The sequence below is a fragment of the Gopherus flavomarginatus genome, chromosome 2 (assembly GCF_025201925.1).
Source record: "Gopherus flavomarginatus isolate rGopFla2 chromosome 2, rGopFla2.mat.asm, whole genome shotgun sequence".
Taxonomy (NCBI): Eukaryota; Metazoa; Chordata; order Testudines; family Testudinidae; genus Gopherus; species Gopherus flavomarginatus.
Window position 1 is genome coordinate 179,353,083 of NC_066618.1, and position 13,776 is coordinate 179,366,858.

A 13,776-nucleotide genomic window follows, 5' to 3' on the forward strand; every position below is an offset into this window, starting at 1 on the left:
CCACCACTTCCCCTAGATTACTGGTTCCAGTGCTTAATTATCTGTATAGTTAGAAAGTTTTTCCTAATATCTAACCTAAATATTCCTTGCTGCAAACTAAGGCAATTACTTCTTGTCCTACCCTGGGTGGACATAGAGAACAATTGTTCACTGTTCTGTTCATAACTTACTTATTCAGACTGTTTTCCTGTCCCCCCTCAGTCTTTTGTTCTCTAGACTAAATGTGCCCAGTTCTTTCAACCTTTCCTCATAGTTCATGTTTTCTAAACCTCTACCATTTTGTTTGGTCTCCTCTGGACTCTTTCCAATTTGTGTATCTCTTACCATTCTAACAAAAATCTCATTTGGTGGTAATTTCTGAGAAAACATAGGATAAATTAGATTTTTGGTCCACCCAATTTCTGCCAGTTGTCGCAAGCAGAATTAATAGAACATAAGAATGGCCATACTGGGTCAGACCAAAGGTCCATCTAGCCCAGTATCCTGTCTTCCAACAGTGACCAATGCCAGGTGCCCCAGAGGGAAAGAACAGAACAGACAATCATCAAGTGATCGATCCCCTGTCACCCATTCCTAGCTTCTGGCAAACAGAGGCTAGAGACACTATCCCTGCCCATCCTGGCTAATAGCCATCAATAGACCTATTCTCCATGAATTTATCTGGTTCCTTTATGAACCCTGCTATAGTCCCAGCCCCCACATCATCCCCCGGCAAGAAACTCCACTAGCCAACTGCATGCCATGTGAAAAAATACCTCCTCTCACTGCCCACTAATTTCATTTGGTGACCCCTGGTTCCCGTGGCATGAGAAGAAGCAAACAACACCCCCACATCCACCTTCTCCACATCAGCCATGACTCTATAGATCCCGATCATACCCCCCCCCAGTCATCTCCCTTCTAAACCGAAAAGTCCCAGTCCCACTAATCTCTCCTTATGTGGAAGCTGTTCCATACCCCCAATCACCTTTGTTGCCTCTCTCCAAAACCCCTCCAATTCCAACGTATCTTTCTGGAGACGAGGCTACAAAGGAAAATAGGAAGTAATGAAGTGCAGGCTTAATTTAGGAGAGATGGAAATTTTACATACACAGGGTTAAACAACTCCTGTTCTCAGTAGTTTCCTTCTGTGAATATTCCTTTTCTTCCAGAGTCCTTTCCTAAACATAATCCTATTAGGAACAAAACAGTATATGGATGTGTAATCTCTGGAGAATGTCTGGTACTCTTTTTTTTCTGATTCTTTCTAGTACCACAGCAATGGGTTGCCTTAATGATTTTTATTTTCAGTGCCTTTGGCTAAACATTTCCTTACAGGACTCAATTAGTCTACCAGTGACAGATTCTTCCTTTAGCTTAGTATATAGCAATGCCACCTCTGTTGAATACAAATGTGATCTGTGCAATTCCTTACAGTCATGCATTACTCAAAAATAATCCTCCATTTACTTTTTACTCACTAGAGGCCTAATCCTTTAGATACACCTCTATCCCGATATAACGCTGTCCTCGGGAGCCAAAAAATCTTACTGCGTTATAGGTGAAACCGCCCTATATCGAACTTGCTTTGATCCACCAAAGTGCGCAGCCCTGCCCCCCCTCCGCCGCCGGAGCACTGCTTTACCACGTTATATCTGAATTCGTATTATATCGGGTTGCATTATATCGGGGTAGAGGTGTACAGCTGGACAAGGGGCCCAATCCAGTACCCAATGAGACGATTCCCATTGACATCAGTGAGTAATGGATTATTATTATGAACAGTCCCTTTTGAAATAATGAAATCAGTGGGGCTACATCTGGTAGTTAGTGTCTGAAGGACCAATTGCTTGGTTAACCTTCTGTGTTCTGAAAAGTCCTATTGAAATTTTGCGAATTGTATGTCTGATTTTTGGAGCCTTCAGCCTTTTTAAAATGTTTGGAAATAATCCTTTGTGCCTGAAATTTCTCATGTGTAATCTCTGATCATAATAATTTAAAAAGAAATTAAGCTTAATGGGTAAGCAATGTGTATTTAAATGAAGTTAGGTGTCTCCATCTTGGTATAGGACTGGAGAAACGGAAACAAAAGTTAATAAAATAAATGAAGATTGATACAATATTGATACAGTTTCTCTTATACAGTACTTCTCTTTTTACTATCCCTTCTCTGTTTTCTGTACTTTTGATGTTATTTCTTTAATTTTGAATATAAATAAAGAATGAATATATATTACAAAACACTCGGTTAGTGTTCTAACTAATCCTAAATTACAGGTAATTTGTATATATTTTTCACAGCAGTCCTAACTCTTTGAGCCTCCCTGTGGATCAGAACACTTGGTAACATGATGAACTCTGTGACAAATAATGCAGTATAACCTAATGCAAAGGAACTGCATTCTATAATGTCTCATACCCCAAAGGGAGTGTTTCTTGAACACCAAAAAAACTTATTTACATACAACGGATCAAAATTTAAAAAAACAACCTTCTCCGCCCCAAAACCCCTCATGTAATAGAATCATTTTTTCACTTTCCTGCTTTTCATTCAGTCCTTAATAATCTGTCTTTCAGATAATGTGCTGAAATTGTATTTACTTGATTAAGAATCATAGAAATGATGTCCCATCCAGCCCTACATTTCTGTGATTCGATGAGTCGTAATAACAGAAATCAAATATCTGAACATTATCTGAAAGGCAGATTATTAAAAATATATTCTACTGGAGCTTTCTTTTTATTAAGTACAAAATTAGTTGAATATTCAATGTAATTCTTACTGCCATTGCAAATTGTGCAATCTGAATGAAAAATAAATTCACATATATGCATATGTATACAAAAACTGCGATGTCTTATATCAGCCTTAGGGTTAAGATTCTAATTGCACAAAGATCAGGAGATTCAAAGTTATGGTTCCCATACTGACTATATGTTGATCCCTTTTGTATATAGGTAGTGTTCTCTTTTACACTATATGGGGATAACTTTACTGTCTTCATGCATATATATACTGATTTCATATAGACTTAGCTATCCTGACTTCATGCATATATAAATATATTATCACCATATAGTGTGTGTGTATGTATCTATAAATAAAAAAACATTGTACAAATATGGTCATTCTGATCATCATCACTTTGAATTTTCTGATTTTACATGAATAAAAAGTTAACCTTCATCCATATAAGTTCTTGAGATTTATTTTTAAAAGCGAAAAAGAAAATATGCAAGTGCTAATGTGTTTGAATGGCTGTCGGTCAACAGAATCCGTTGTGGTGTTTCCTAAATGCTGAACATATTTACTGCTTTGGCTGTGTCTGTGTACACGTGCATGTGTTACAGTGTAACGTGTGTGTATGAATATTTACGTGCAAAAATGTCATTAGCCTGCAGCTAAGGCTGAAATAATCTATCACCTAAGACTGTAAGAGAATAATACAGTTTAAAAAAAAATGTTATAAATTGTGGAAATTCAAAGTTAAGTTTTCTCTTTAAAATTAAAAAATCATCTGTCGCATGGAAATATATAATGTCTCCCCAACAAACTTCATTCAGTCCTGTAGAATCATAGAATATCGGGTTTGGAAGGGACCTCAGGAGGTCGTCTAGTCCAACCCGCTGCTCAAAGCAGGACCAGTTCCCAACTAAATCATCCCAGCCAGGGCTTTGTCAAGCTTGACCTTAAAAATCTCTGAGGAAGGAGATTCCACCACCTCTTTAGGTAGTGCGCTTGAATTGCTTTCCCTTGCTCATTAGTGAACATGAATTAAATCAAGTTTGAACTTAGCTTCATTACTTCAGGTGGTTTAGCTTGCATCCCCACTGCAGTGGGCAGGTTATCAGCATGAGTGAAAGCTTCACTTGGGGTTTAGCGTATAGCCTCAAATGAGCCAGTTAGCCCAAGTTAAAAGCACCACTAAACTTGTGTGCATGGAAAGGAGGTGAAGGGCAACACCGAGTAAACTCTGCAGTGAAGAGAGACCTCGAATTAGGGTAACCAGCAGGGCCAACTCCAGGGCCCAGCACGCCAAGCGCGTGCTTGGGGCGGCATGCCGCGGGGGGTGCTCTGCCAGTTGCCAGGAGGGCTGCTGGCGGCTCCGGTGGACCTCCCACAGGCTTGCCTGCGGAGGGTCCGCTGGTCCTGTGGCTCCAGTGGAGCATCCGCAGGAACGCCTGCAGGAGGTCCACCGGAGCCGCGGGACCGGCAAGCAGCAGAGCGCCCCCCACGGCGTGCCGCCGTGCTTGGGGCGGCGAAATGGCTAGAGCTGGCCCTGGTGATCAGACAGCAAATATGAAAAGTCGGGACAGGGGGTGGGGGGTAATAGGAACCTATATAAGCAAAAGACCCCAAAATTGGGACTGTCCCTACAAAATCAGGACATCTGGTCACCCTACTCCGAATCTCTTTGTGCATCAGCTCTCAATGATAAAATGGGATAAGGGTACTTCCACACTTAGTCTGGTTTGTCTATTTAGGCCTTGATCCTGCATTGTGGTCCACATGGATGGGACGTTGCACCCATGTGGATCACAATGTAGGACTAGGGCCCTAGATTGTAAGTTGTTTTGGGTAGGGACTGTGTTAACTATGTTTGTACAGTGCCTAGTATAATAGGGCCATGATCTCACCTGGGGGGCCTCTAGGGTGCCATTTTAATAAGTCATTAATAAGGTTCTAGTTTCCGGTATTTTTAATTAATGTAAGTGCAAACATTTCCATCAGAACATTTGTGGAAGTTGTTTTGGAGGTTCCCTGCTTGTGTTGCTCAAAAATGGCTGAATCGTATTTGCTTAAAAAAAAGGTGGGAGGCTTAAACTACACGTGGAAAATTTCAACCTAAAATAATTTGTTTCATATAGTTTATTAGTCATGGAAAAAGTGATGGGGAGGGAATTTGAATAGAAACTGGAATTTAACATTGGGATCAGATTGGCCCTGATATATGCTGATGCTTACAATAACAACAACTATAAACAAACAAACAAAAACATAGCTAAACATTTTTTTCCCCGTAAAATATTTGGCATCTAATGTAATCAGGATGGTGTAGTATGCTGTAAAAGTTTTATTGGCACAGTTTTGAGATGATACGTATAATATTGCCAAACTCAAACATTGAAAATTCATGTCAGGCTTGCAGAAATAATAAAATTAGCTTAACAGCCATGAGATTTTAAAAAAAAATTAAAAGGCTCTTAAGCCTTTCATGTTTCATGAACCAAAATGGAGTCATGACAAAATGGCAAAAATTGGCAACACTGCATGCATAGCTCACTTATAGATTCCCCGCTTACGAATATTGAAGTCATCCCAAACTCATGCCACTGATATCTTGTGTGTTACACCACATTGCACCATCATGTATTCTCATACGTGTAACCTGATAAAATATTCATAAACAAACATGTACAGGGAAAAATAGCTTTATTTTTTAAATAAGTTAAGATTACTATGTTTGGGGGGAAAAAAGGGAGGGAACTTATTTGCCTAAATTGTCATTAAAGTAATAACTAAAATTGTAAAATAATAAGAATAATAAAAACACAGCAAAAAAGGTTAGCTTTATTTGAGGAGCTTAGTCATTTTCTGTTACAGAGAATAACAAAATTACCTACCATCCCATGATCTTGGCTCATTTTCCTTCTCTGCCAGGTGGTTTCTGGAATTTGACAAGTGATTGATTTGGTTTCAAAGGGTGCCTGAACTGCACAAAGTGTTTTTCATATTAGAAAAGACATGGCCATTTTTTCACAAGTTTCAAGATTTATTACCTTGCACAAAAGTGCGGCAAATTAGTTTATTTGCTATTTATTTGCTCAGGATTGCAGTAATTGGTGTCATTAACTGAAGGACAAATTTTACAAAGGATTGAAGGGGGTAGCCTCTTAAATACTTACTCTATTTATTTATTTATTTATTTTTAAACAATGATACAGGACTGGAAATTAGATGGGTAGACTGCTACTTCCCATTTACACACCCTTCCTTTGAGATGGAGATCAACTTCCAAGGAGAATGGATGGAGGTGCTGGGCTGTGGGGTCATGGAGCAGCAGCTAGTTAACTCAGGTACTGAAACTTCTCTGCTTCATTGACATCTCTATAAGCAAACACTTCCAGCACAATCAGTTTCACACCCTCCCAATCCTTTTTCCCTCACAGTGTGCTGTGTGCGCACACATCTCTGTTAGCAGCAGCAGAAGCAGAAAGACTGCAGACAGAATGCATGCTGCATGCTGTGAGGGTACCAAGCTAGCCAGCTAGCTGGAGCTCAAAAACTGAAACCATGTCTTTTTTGGGGGGAGTTTGGGGGGAGGAAGGACCCTTAATTTTAAAAGATAAACTAATTAATTGACAGATAAATTCTCCTGTCTTTCAAATCAAGCCTAATTTATTCAAATAGTTATGATTAAAAAATGCTATTAGCAAAACAGCACACACATAGAACACTGTGGCATCTTAGCTGCCACTATGTGTTAATTGGGTAAATATTCTCCTTTTATATGTTGTTTATTTGTACTGATGATCATGTACTGTTTCAAGAGCAACAGCAATTAATCTAATTGAAATTACAGAGCTATGGTTGGTTGCCTGACATGAGTTATCCTGTAAAGATTACAAAAAAGGAAAGAAAAAGATAATGGGATTACTTTTCAAGTATTTTCAAATTCACTATTTCATGGCCTTGATTTTTGGAGAGGATGGGAACCTGTAGCTCCCCCGGAATAAACAGCAGTTGTCGTTTACTACATACCAATGGTCCTTTGGAATACTACTCATGTATTTTGTGCAAAGGGGGAAGACTGCTGCCTCCAGGTGTTTCTGTTATGGTTTATTTAGTGTGTTTTGTTGCTATGGGTTTTAAGTTATTTCTGGCCTGGTCTACACCGAAAACTTAGATCAACCTAGCTACATCGCTCAGGGATATGAAACATTTGCAGCCCTGAGAGATGTAGTTAAGCCAACCTAAACCCGAGTGTAGACAGCGCTACCCCCTTTCAGAGAGGTGGATTACTTACAGTGATGGAAGAACCCCTTCTGTTGCTGCAGTAACTGTCTATGCTACACCAGTGCAAGCTGCAGTGCTGCAGCTGGGCCACGGTTGTGTTTCTGATGTAGACATACATCTATCTTTAGTAGACTCTTTTTAAATATTCTTTGAAGTAGGGCTTTAACCTGGGTTTCTCACATTCCAGGTGAGTGCCCTGACCACTAGTATGGAGTCAGTCTGTCTCTGGCCCAGTGAACATTTAATTATTTATGCAAAGTGGGACAGCTCCAATGGGAAACACTGAGAGGGCATCATCCCAGAATAATTAATACCCAAGTGCTTAGGGCACCCACCTTGGATGTGGGAGACCCAGGTTCAAGTCTTGCCCAGATTCAGATGGGGCATCTCTCTCATTTTCCTTGAAAATCTTTGAAAGGACTACGTTCTGCACTGAGGACTAACCAGGAGTATTTTTGAAATCTTGAGTTTTAATGGGATGGGAAAACAGTTTCCCATCAGGTCAGTTGATGATGATGATGTACAGACCAAAAGAGTCCTGTTAATTTCAGCTGCATTCAAAACAAAATGCATTGCAGGTGGGGAACAAAAAGGAAGGAATCAGTTTGTCAAACAGAAAGAGACAAAGTTGTTGAGAAAAGAAGACATTTTATTTTGAGATTGCTCAGAGGATATTACAGATTGGAAAAAACAAGTAGGAACTGTGAAAGAGTTTAAAGCTTGAAAGTATATTAACTTCTCTGGTGAGATGTAGTGGGAGGCTTGTTTTTAGTTTGAGGAGTCTTCTTATTTACTTGCGATTCAAGTTGCAGTAGGCTTTCAATCCTCCACTTGCCCCAGCTTGTTCAGAATTCACTTTGCAAATAGAAGTGCCTAGGCTTAGCACTAGTATGAAACACATACTAGCCATTGAAACACTATAAAGCTTCTCTTACTTTCTTTTGTTGTTTAGTTAAAAATTAAATATACAGGGCCTTGTACTAAATTTAATACAGACAAAATCAAAATGTCCAATATGTTGTTTATTTATTTATTACAAAATGTGGCTTGTAATTACTGCATATGACTTGATGTAGCCTACGCACATATTAGTTGCTACTGTCCCATTCACGCAGATTTCAGAATATCCTCAAAGTGCAAACTTAACATTTATGTATGCTGGTGCCTTGTTTATTATTATGACTCAAATTCATAGATTCTCAGAATCCTTAGTATTACTCTGACACTATGACCAGAAGGGAAGTACTTCTCATGGCTGTTAGAAATCAAAATTGTGCCTCCTAGTTCCTTCATCTTGATTGCTGGGATGACTGGAACTTCCTTTCCAAAGTCTCCATCCCATAGTGCACAGAGGACTGTTTTTATGATTCCGTCTCTTCTCTCTGCATAAAGGCTTGGCAGGACTCAATTTAAATTGATAGATGTTGTTATACATTGATTTCAGCTGACACTCTGAAATTGGTGAAAAGCATATTCATCCGTACAAGTTAGTGTGAATGCAGCCTCCCGCTTGGGCCTGTAGAAACTGGGTATCACTGGCCCTGCAGCAGCAGCACAGTTCACCCTCTGCAGCCCTGCACACAGGAGAGAAGGAGTGGGTCTGTGACAGCGGAGCTGCAGAGGGGTCTCTGCACAGCTGCAGGGCCAGTGACACTGGATTCTTGCTGGCGGAGGTTGTGGGGAAGACTATGGTCCTGGCAGGGCATAGTAGAGAACCTTGGCCAGGGCTGCAAGGTGGAGGATGAGCTCTCAGCTGTAGGGGACAGAGCCATTCATCAGCAGAGTGGCCCCCTCTACAGTCGGGGGCTTGTTCTCCTCCTCCTTGCAGTCCCAGCCAGGGAGGCCTCTGGTCTGCCCTGCTAGGACCGTAGCCTGCCTTGCACCTGCAACGATACAGTGTCACTGGCTCCGCTGTCATAGTCCTGCACTCACTCATTAGTCACGAGTGTGGGGGCTGTCCCCAGGCAGGGACTGTTCAGCAGTGGAGTGGCCTCGCCCATGGCAGAGAACTGATCTTCCTCCTTTCAGCCCTGGTCAAAGGCCTGTGCTCTGGTGGCCTGAACTGCAGCCTTCCCTGCATCCTGTGTCTGGGTATCTTGGGTCCCTCAGTAGCACAAGGATCCTCCTACTGCCCCATTGTCAGTGTCCTAGTACTACCGCCAATCCTACTTCCCCCTTAATTTCCCACAACTGTAAACATAAAAATGGTTAAAAATTGGAAAAAAAATTGTGAAAAGAAAAAATATAATTCTACCAAGCCTATCTATAGGGTTTCATGCTTCTCCAGCACCTTTGAACAGTACTTTGTTTATCATCCTGCCCATATGCCGGGAGAGATCTTCATCTTTTCCTGGGAAGCGAACACCACAATTTCCACATGGTTTTTGTCGTTGTGTGCCTCAGAACTTCACCCAGCTTACTTGCCTATAAATGAAGCTACATTATTTTCACAGTTGTCACAGATTACATGGAAAACATGAGATTGACTGCTCTATGAAAAACATGAATTTAAAATTTCCCACCAGTTGCTCACCTTTGTGAAAAATGCTAACTCAGAATCTCCATGGGAGATACTCTAGAACTCAGCACAGTAGGATGGAATGGAATTTAAAAAGAAAACAAACAAAAAAATTATTCATTTTTGGCTGACTAGGCCACAGCTGGGGAATATTTCAGTTAGCCTGTGAACTGGCACACAAAGCAAGCTAAGTGCCGAAACATACTTTTCATGTTATGCTGCACTGCTAACTGATGACCAGAGTAGAAACAAGGGAGTTTGCATTCATACAGGATGCTGCAGCAGAATGAACTTAAGATGAACAAAACCTTTCCTACAGTAAAAGTTTTAGAATGTGTGTTTAAGCTGCTTTTATTAAAATGTTTTTTGAATAATTTATATTCAAGTTTTCTTAGATACACTGAAAATTTTGAAGTAAAGCTCCAAAATAGTAAACAATGAATAGAAACTACTTATTCCTAACAAAACACTTCTAGCCCCTTACAACACATTTTTGGTTGATGTGAGCCATTATTTATGAAATTTGATGTTGCCCAGTGAAATTTGCCTTTTTCTTCCATATAAAATAGCACTTTTCCATGGGAAAAAAATACAGCCTTACCTACAATTACGTTTCCCCCCTTTGTATTATTGCTTAAATGTGAAGTGTTTGTTTGTGAGACTACAAAAAGCTATCACTCAGAATTAAGTTGCATGTGCACAGGGCTCTGTTATGGCTATATTTTAAAGAGGCCTTGAGGATGCCACACATTGGATGATTTTTATACTGTCTTTTATTATTTTTTTTATGTATTTGGGCAGAAATATAGATGAGATTTATAGGCTGATTAAAAGACAAGTTCCCTGCCCCAAAGTTGTTAGGCATTAGAAGTTAAGTAGTAATACTTTACCTTGAATGGTCCCTTAGAATATATGCTAACTACTTATCCTAAAGCTAAACTATCTGTTTTGCTGTGACACTCCTACTACCTTTCCCAAAACTGAAGAAGAGCTCTTTGTAGCTCAAAAGCTTGTCTCTCTCACCAAAAGAAGTTGGTCCAGTAAAATATATTCCCTCACCCATCTTGTCTCTCTGATATACTGGGACTGACATAGTTACAACAACACTGCATGGGTCTTGCAATGACAGTTCTCCTGCTTGTAATATCTTAATACAGTGTCTTGGTGGATAACTTGAGGATGTATCAAATTCAAATGATATTGCCAAATTATTTAAGATTTTCAGTTTTGAACATTTAGTTTTGAGTGAAGAATTCCATTGTAGCTATAATGCCCTATGGAATCTGGGATAAAGTATTGTTTTCCAATTACTCTCTTCTACTGAAGATGCTTCTGATACTCACTTCTCTTTACAGAGAATCACAGAAATGTAGAGCTGGAAGTGACCCAAGGAGGTCATCAAGTCCAACCTCCTCCGCTGAGGCAGGACAAAGTAAACTTGGACCATCTGTGACAGAAACCGTTCTTTGATTTCAGTCACCTTTAAATAGAATATGTACTTAAAAACAGTCAGATTTGTGCAAGAGCAAAAGCTTTATTAGCTTCATTCACTGCCCTCTTTCCTGGTCATCTGGGGTTTGTTTATTTATTTATTTATTTATTTTTGTCTTTTTATATTAAAAAAAAAGATTCCAGTCTTTTTCTGTCTTTCCTGACAGCATAACTCTCAGCCTGCTAGGTCTCCAGTGTCTGACATTGACCTTCAAAATGTGTTACAAAGAACCCAAATGACAGAGACAACAAAAATTAATTTGAAATTTCATTGCTTTATCTTGTATAGGGTTGTTTTAGTGTCATACCTCACTTTAAAGGTTCAACTGCTTCTGATATTAAGAAAAACTATGCCAGATTTCTTCACCCAAAATTCTACAGCTGCCCTCAGCCTTATCCTGGAGCCTTATCCTTGATGCGATATGGGGGTTGTTCATTTTTCATACCCATTCAGACCTTGGTCTGTGTATTGAGGTCAGTCAGGGTGCCCATTGTGATGATGTTTGATTCCAAAATAAAAACCCTGAAGTGTGAAAGGGAGAGGAGAGATTGGAAGATTATTGACTGTTTAAAAGAAAATTGCAATGCATAGATTAGGAAGACAACTCTTTATAACTCCACTGAGAATATGGTGCCAAACTTTGTCTCCAGGTCTTCGGCCTGCCTGCGTAACTAGTTTTGAAGTGATAAATAATGCTGAAGACAGGGCAGTCATACAGAGGCATCTAGGTTGCTTGATAAACTGGGCCCATTTGAACAAAATGTGCTTAATACAGCCAAATGCAAAATTATGCCTCTAGGAACAAGAAATGCAGGTCATGCCTATAAAATGGGGGACTGTATCCTGGAAAGAAGTGACTCTGAAAAGAATGTAGAGGTTATAGTAAATAAGCAACTCAGTGTGAGCTCCCTACGTGAAGATGTGGCAAAATGGTCTAATGTGGTCCAGACTTGTATAAAAAGGGGAGAAGTGAGTAGGGAGGTGTTTGCATTTCTGTGTATGGCATTGGTGAGACCATTTCTGGAATACTGCATACACAGTTCTAGTATCCACAGCTTAACAAGGATGCTGAAAAAGTACAGAAGGTTCAGAAAAGAACCACAAAAAATGATTGGAGGGCTTGAGTAAGTCCTTTATAGTGAGAGATGTATAGAGCTCCATCTGTTTAATTTATGAAAAAGAAGATTAAGGAGTGATTTGATTACAGTGCATAAATACCTTCATGGGGAGAGAATACTGGGTACTAAAGGGCTTTTTAATCTTGTGGAAAAAGGTATAACCAATGGTTGGAAGCTGAACCAGACAAATTCAAGTTAGAAATAAGGCACGAATTTCTAACAATGAGAGTGATTAATCATTGAACAAACAACCAAGGGAAGTAGTGGATTCTCTGTCTCTTGATGTCTTCAGATCAAGACTCGATACCTTTCTGGAAGATATCTTGTCATCAAATTGAGTTAAATTTATAGGTCTGTGTAATACAGAAGGATATACAGCAGGTCAAACTTGATGATCTTATGGTCCCTTCTGGCTTAATTTCTGTCAGCATATCTAATCTATCTAAAACCGAAAAAACTCCACCTGTTTCCATGGTGTAGAGATTTATTTCAACTGTTTAGAAAATTCGTATTATTCCAAAGGCACAGAGTAAGGAATGTAGTTACATGTTCCCCTAAGGCTGAAGTTAGTGATGCAGAGCTTTAGAAATTTGCTGTAGTGCAAACAGAGAGAGCTAGATAGAAGGAAATTCTATATCATAATCAGTATAAAATCTTGTTCTAGATTTTTTTTAAATTTCATGTTGTGTGGGGCGTTTTTCCTAATAGTAAAACTGTATATTTAAATATTATTTATATTAAAATTCATGTATAAAAGTCATTTTAATATAAAGTTCTGGTTACTATAATTAACACTCAACAATTAGAAAATGAAGTATTGAAGCTTTTAAGCACAACATAAGCTCTTTGGGGTCTTTTGGTTTTGTGTTTGTACAGCCCCTAGTACAATGGGATTCTGATCCATGATGAGGGCCCCTAGGCTCTTCTGCAATACAAATAATAATGAATCATAGTAGTAATAATTAGTAGGATGTATATTTTTGTAATTAAGACTTTTTGAAAAACAGTAGTTCCAGCTCTAAATGTAAACGCTATCCGATATCTCACACCGAGTTCTTGTGAACCATGAGTAACGCTGCAAGTCTGTCATGGAAATCACGGATTTGGTGACATTCTGGGACCTCTGGGACTTCCGCAGCTACCAGTGTGGCTGACTCCAAGGCTGCCCAAACAGCGGCTGGGGCTGCTGTCCCTGGGGCAGCCCCAGAGCAGCAGTCTCGGTGCAGCAGCAGTTTCAGGGACCACCCCAGGGACCATCAGAGCAGCAATCCCTCAGGACCTCAGAGCAGCAGGCAGCCGGGGCCAGTCAGCCATCACCGCCAGAGTAGGGGCCAGCCGTTGGTCCCCAAGACCCACCAAAGCAGCGGCCGTGAATTTTTTTTATTGCCTGTGACCTGTCCATGATTTTTACTAAAAATCCCCATGAGTAAACCTTAGCCTAAATCATGAGTGCTGCTGTACTGAAGCTGCTTGTGGGGAGAGTTGGCAAGGCTTGTTGCTGCAGATGTATCTCCAGTTCAGAAAGTAGCATTGGCATAGCCCTCAGAGATGGCCATTTGCCTGTTTTTTGAGGTTGAGAATGAATGCAGTGGATATGAGGAGGGCTTGGCACGGAAAATGTCAGTTGGCTAAAATGGAAGGAAAGGGGATT

At 40.0% G+C, this 13,776-nt stretch overlaps 1 protein-coding gene across 1 annotated transcript in view; it reads left to right on the forward strand.

Moving 5' to 3' along the window:
- FARS2 (phenylalanyl-tRNA synthetase 2, mitochondrial) overlaps positions 1–13,776 on the forward strand; it is a 360,192-nt gene that overhangs the window by 110,842 nt on the left and 235,574 nt on the right. Inside the window, exon 7 of the mRNA XM_050940051.1 lies at positions 5,926–6,057. Coding sequence (XP_050796008.1) covers positions 5,926–6,057 — 132 coding nt within the window. The remainder of the gene's footprint in view (positions 1–5,925; positions 6,058–13,776) is intronic.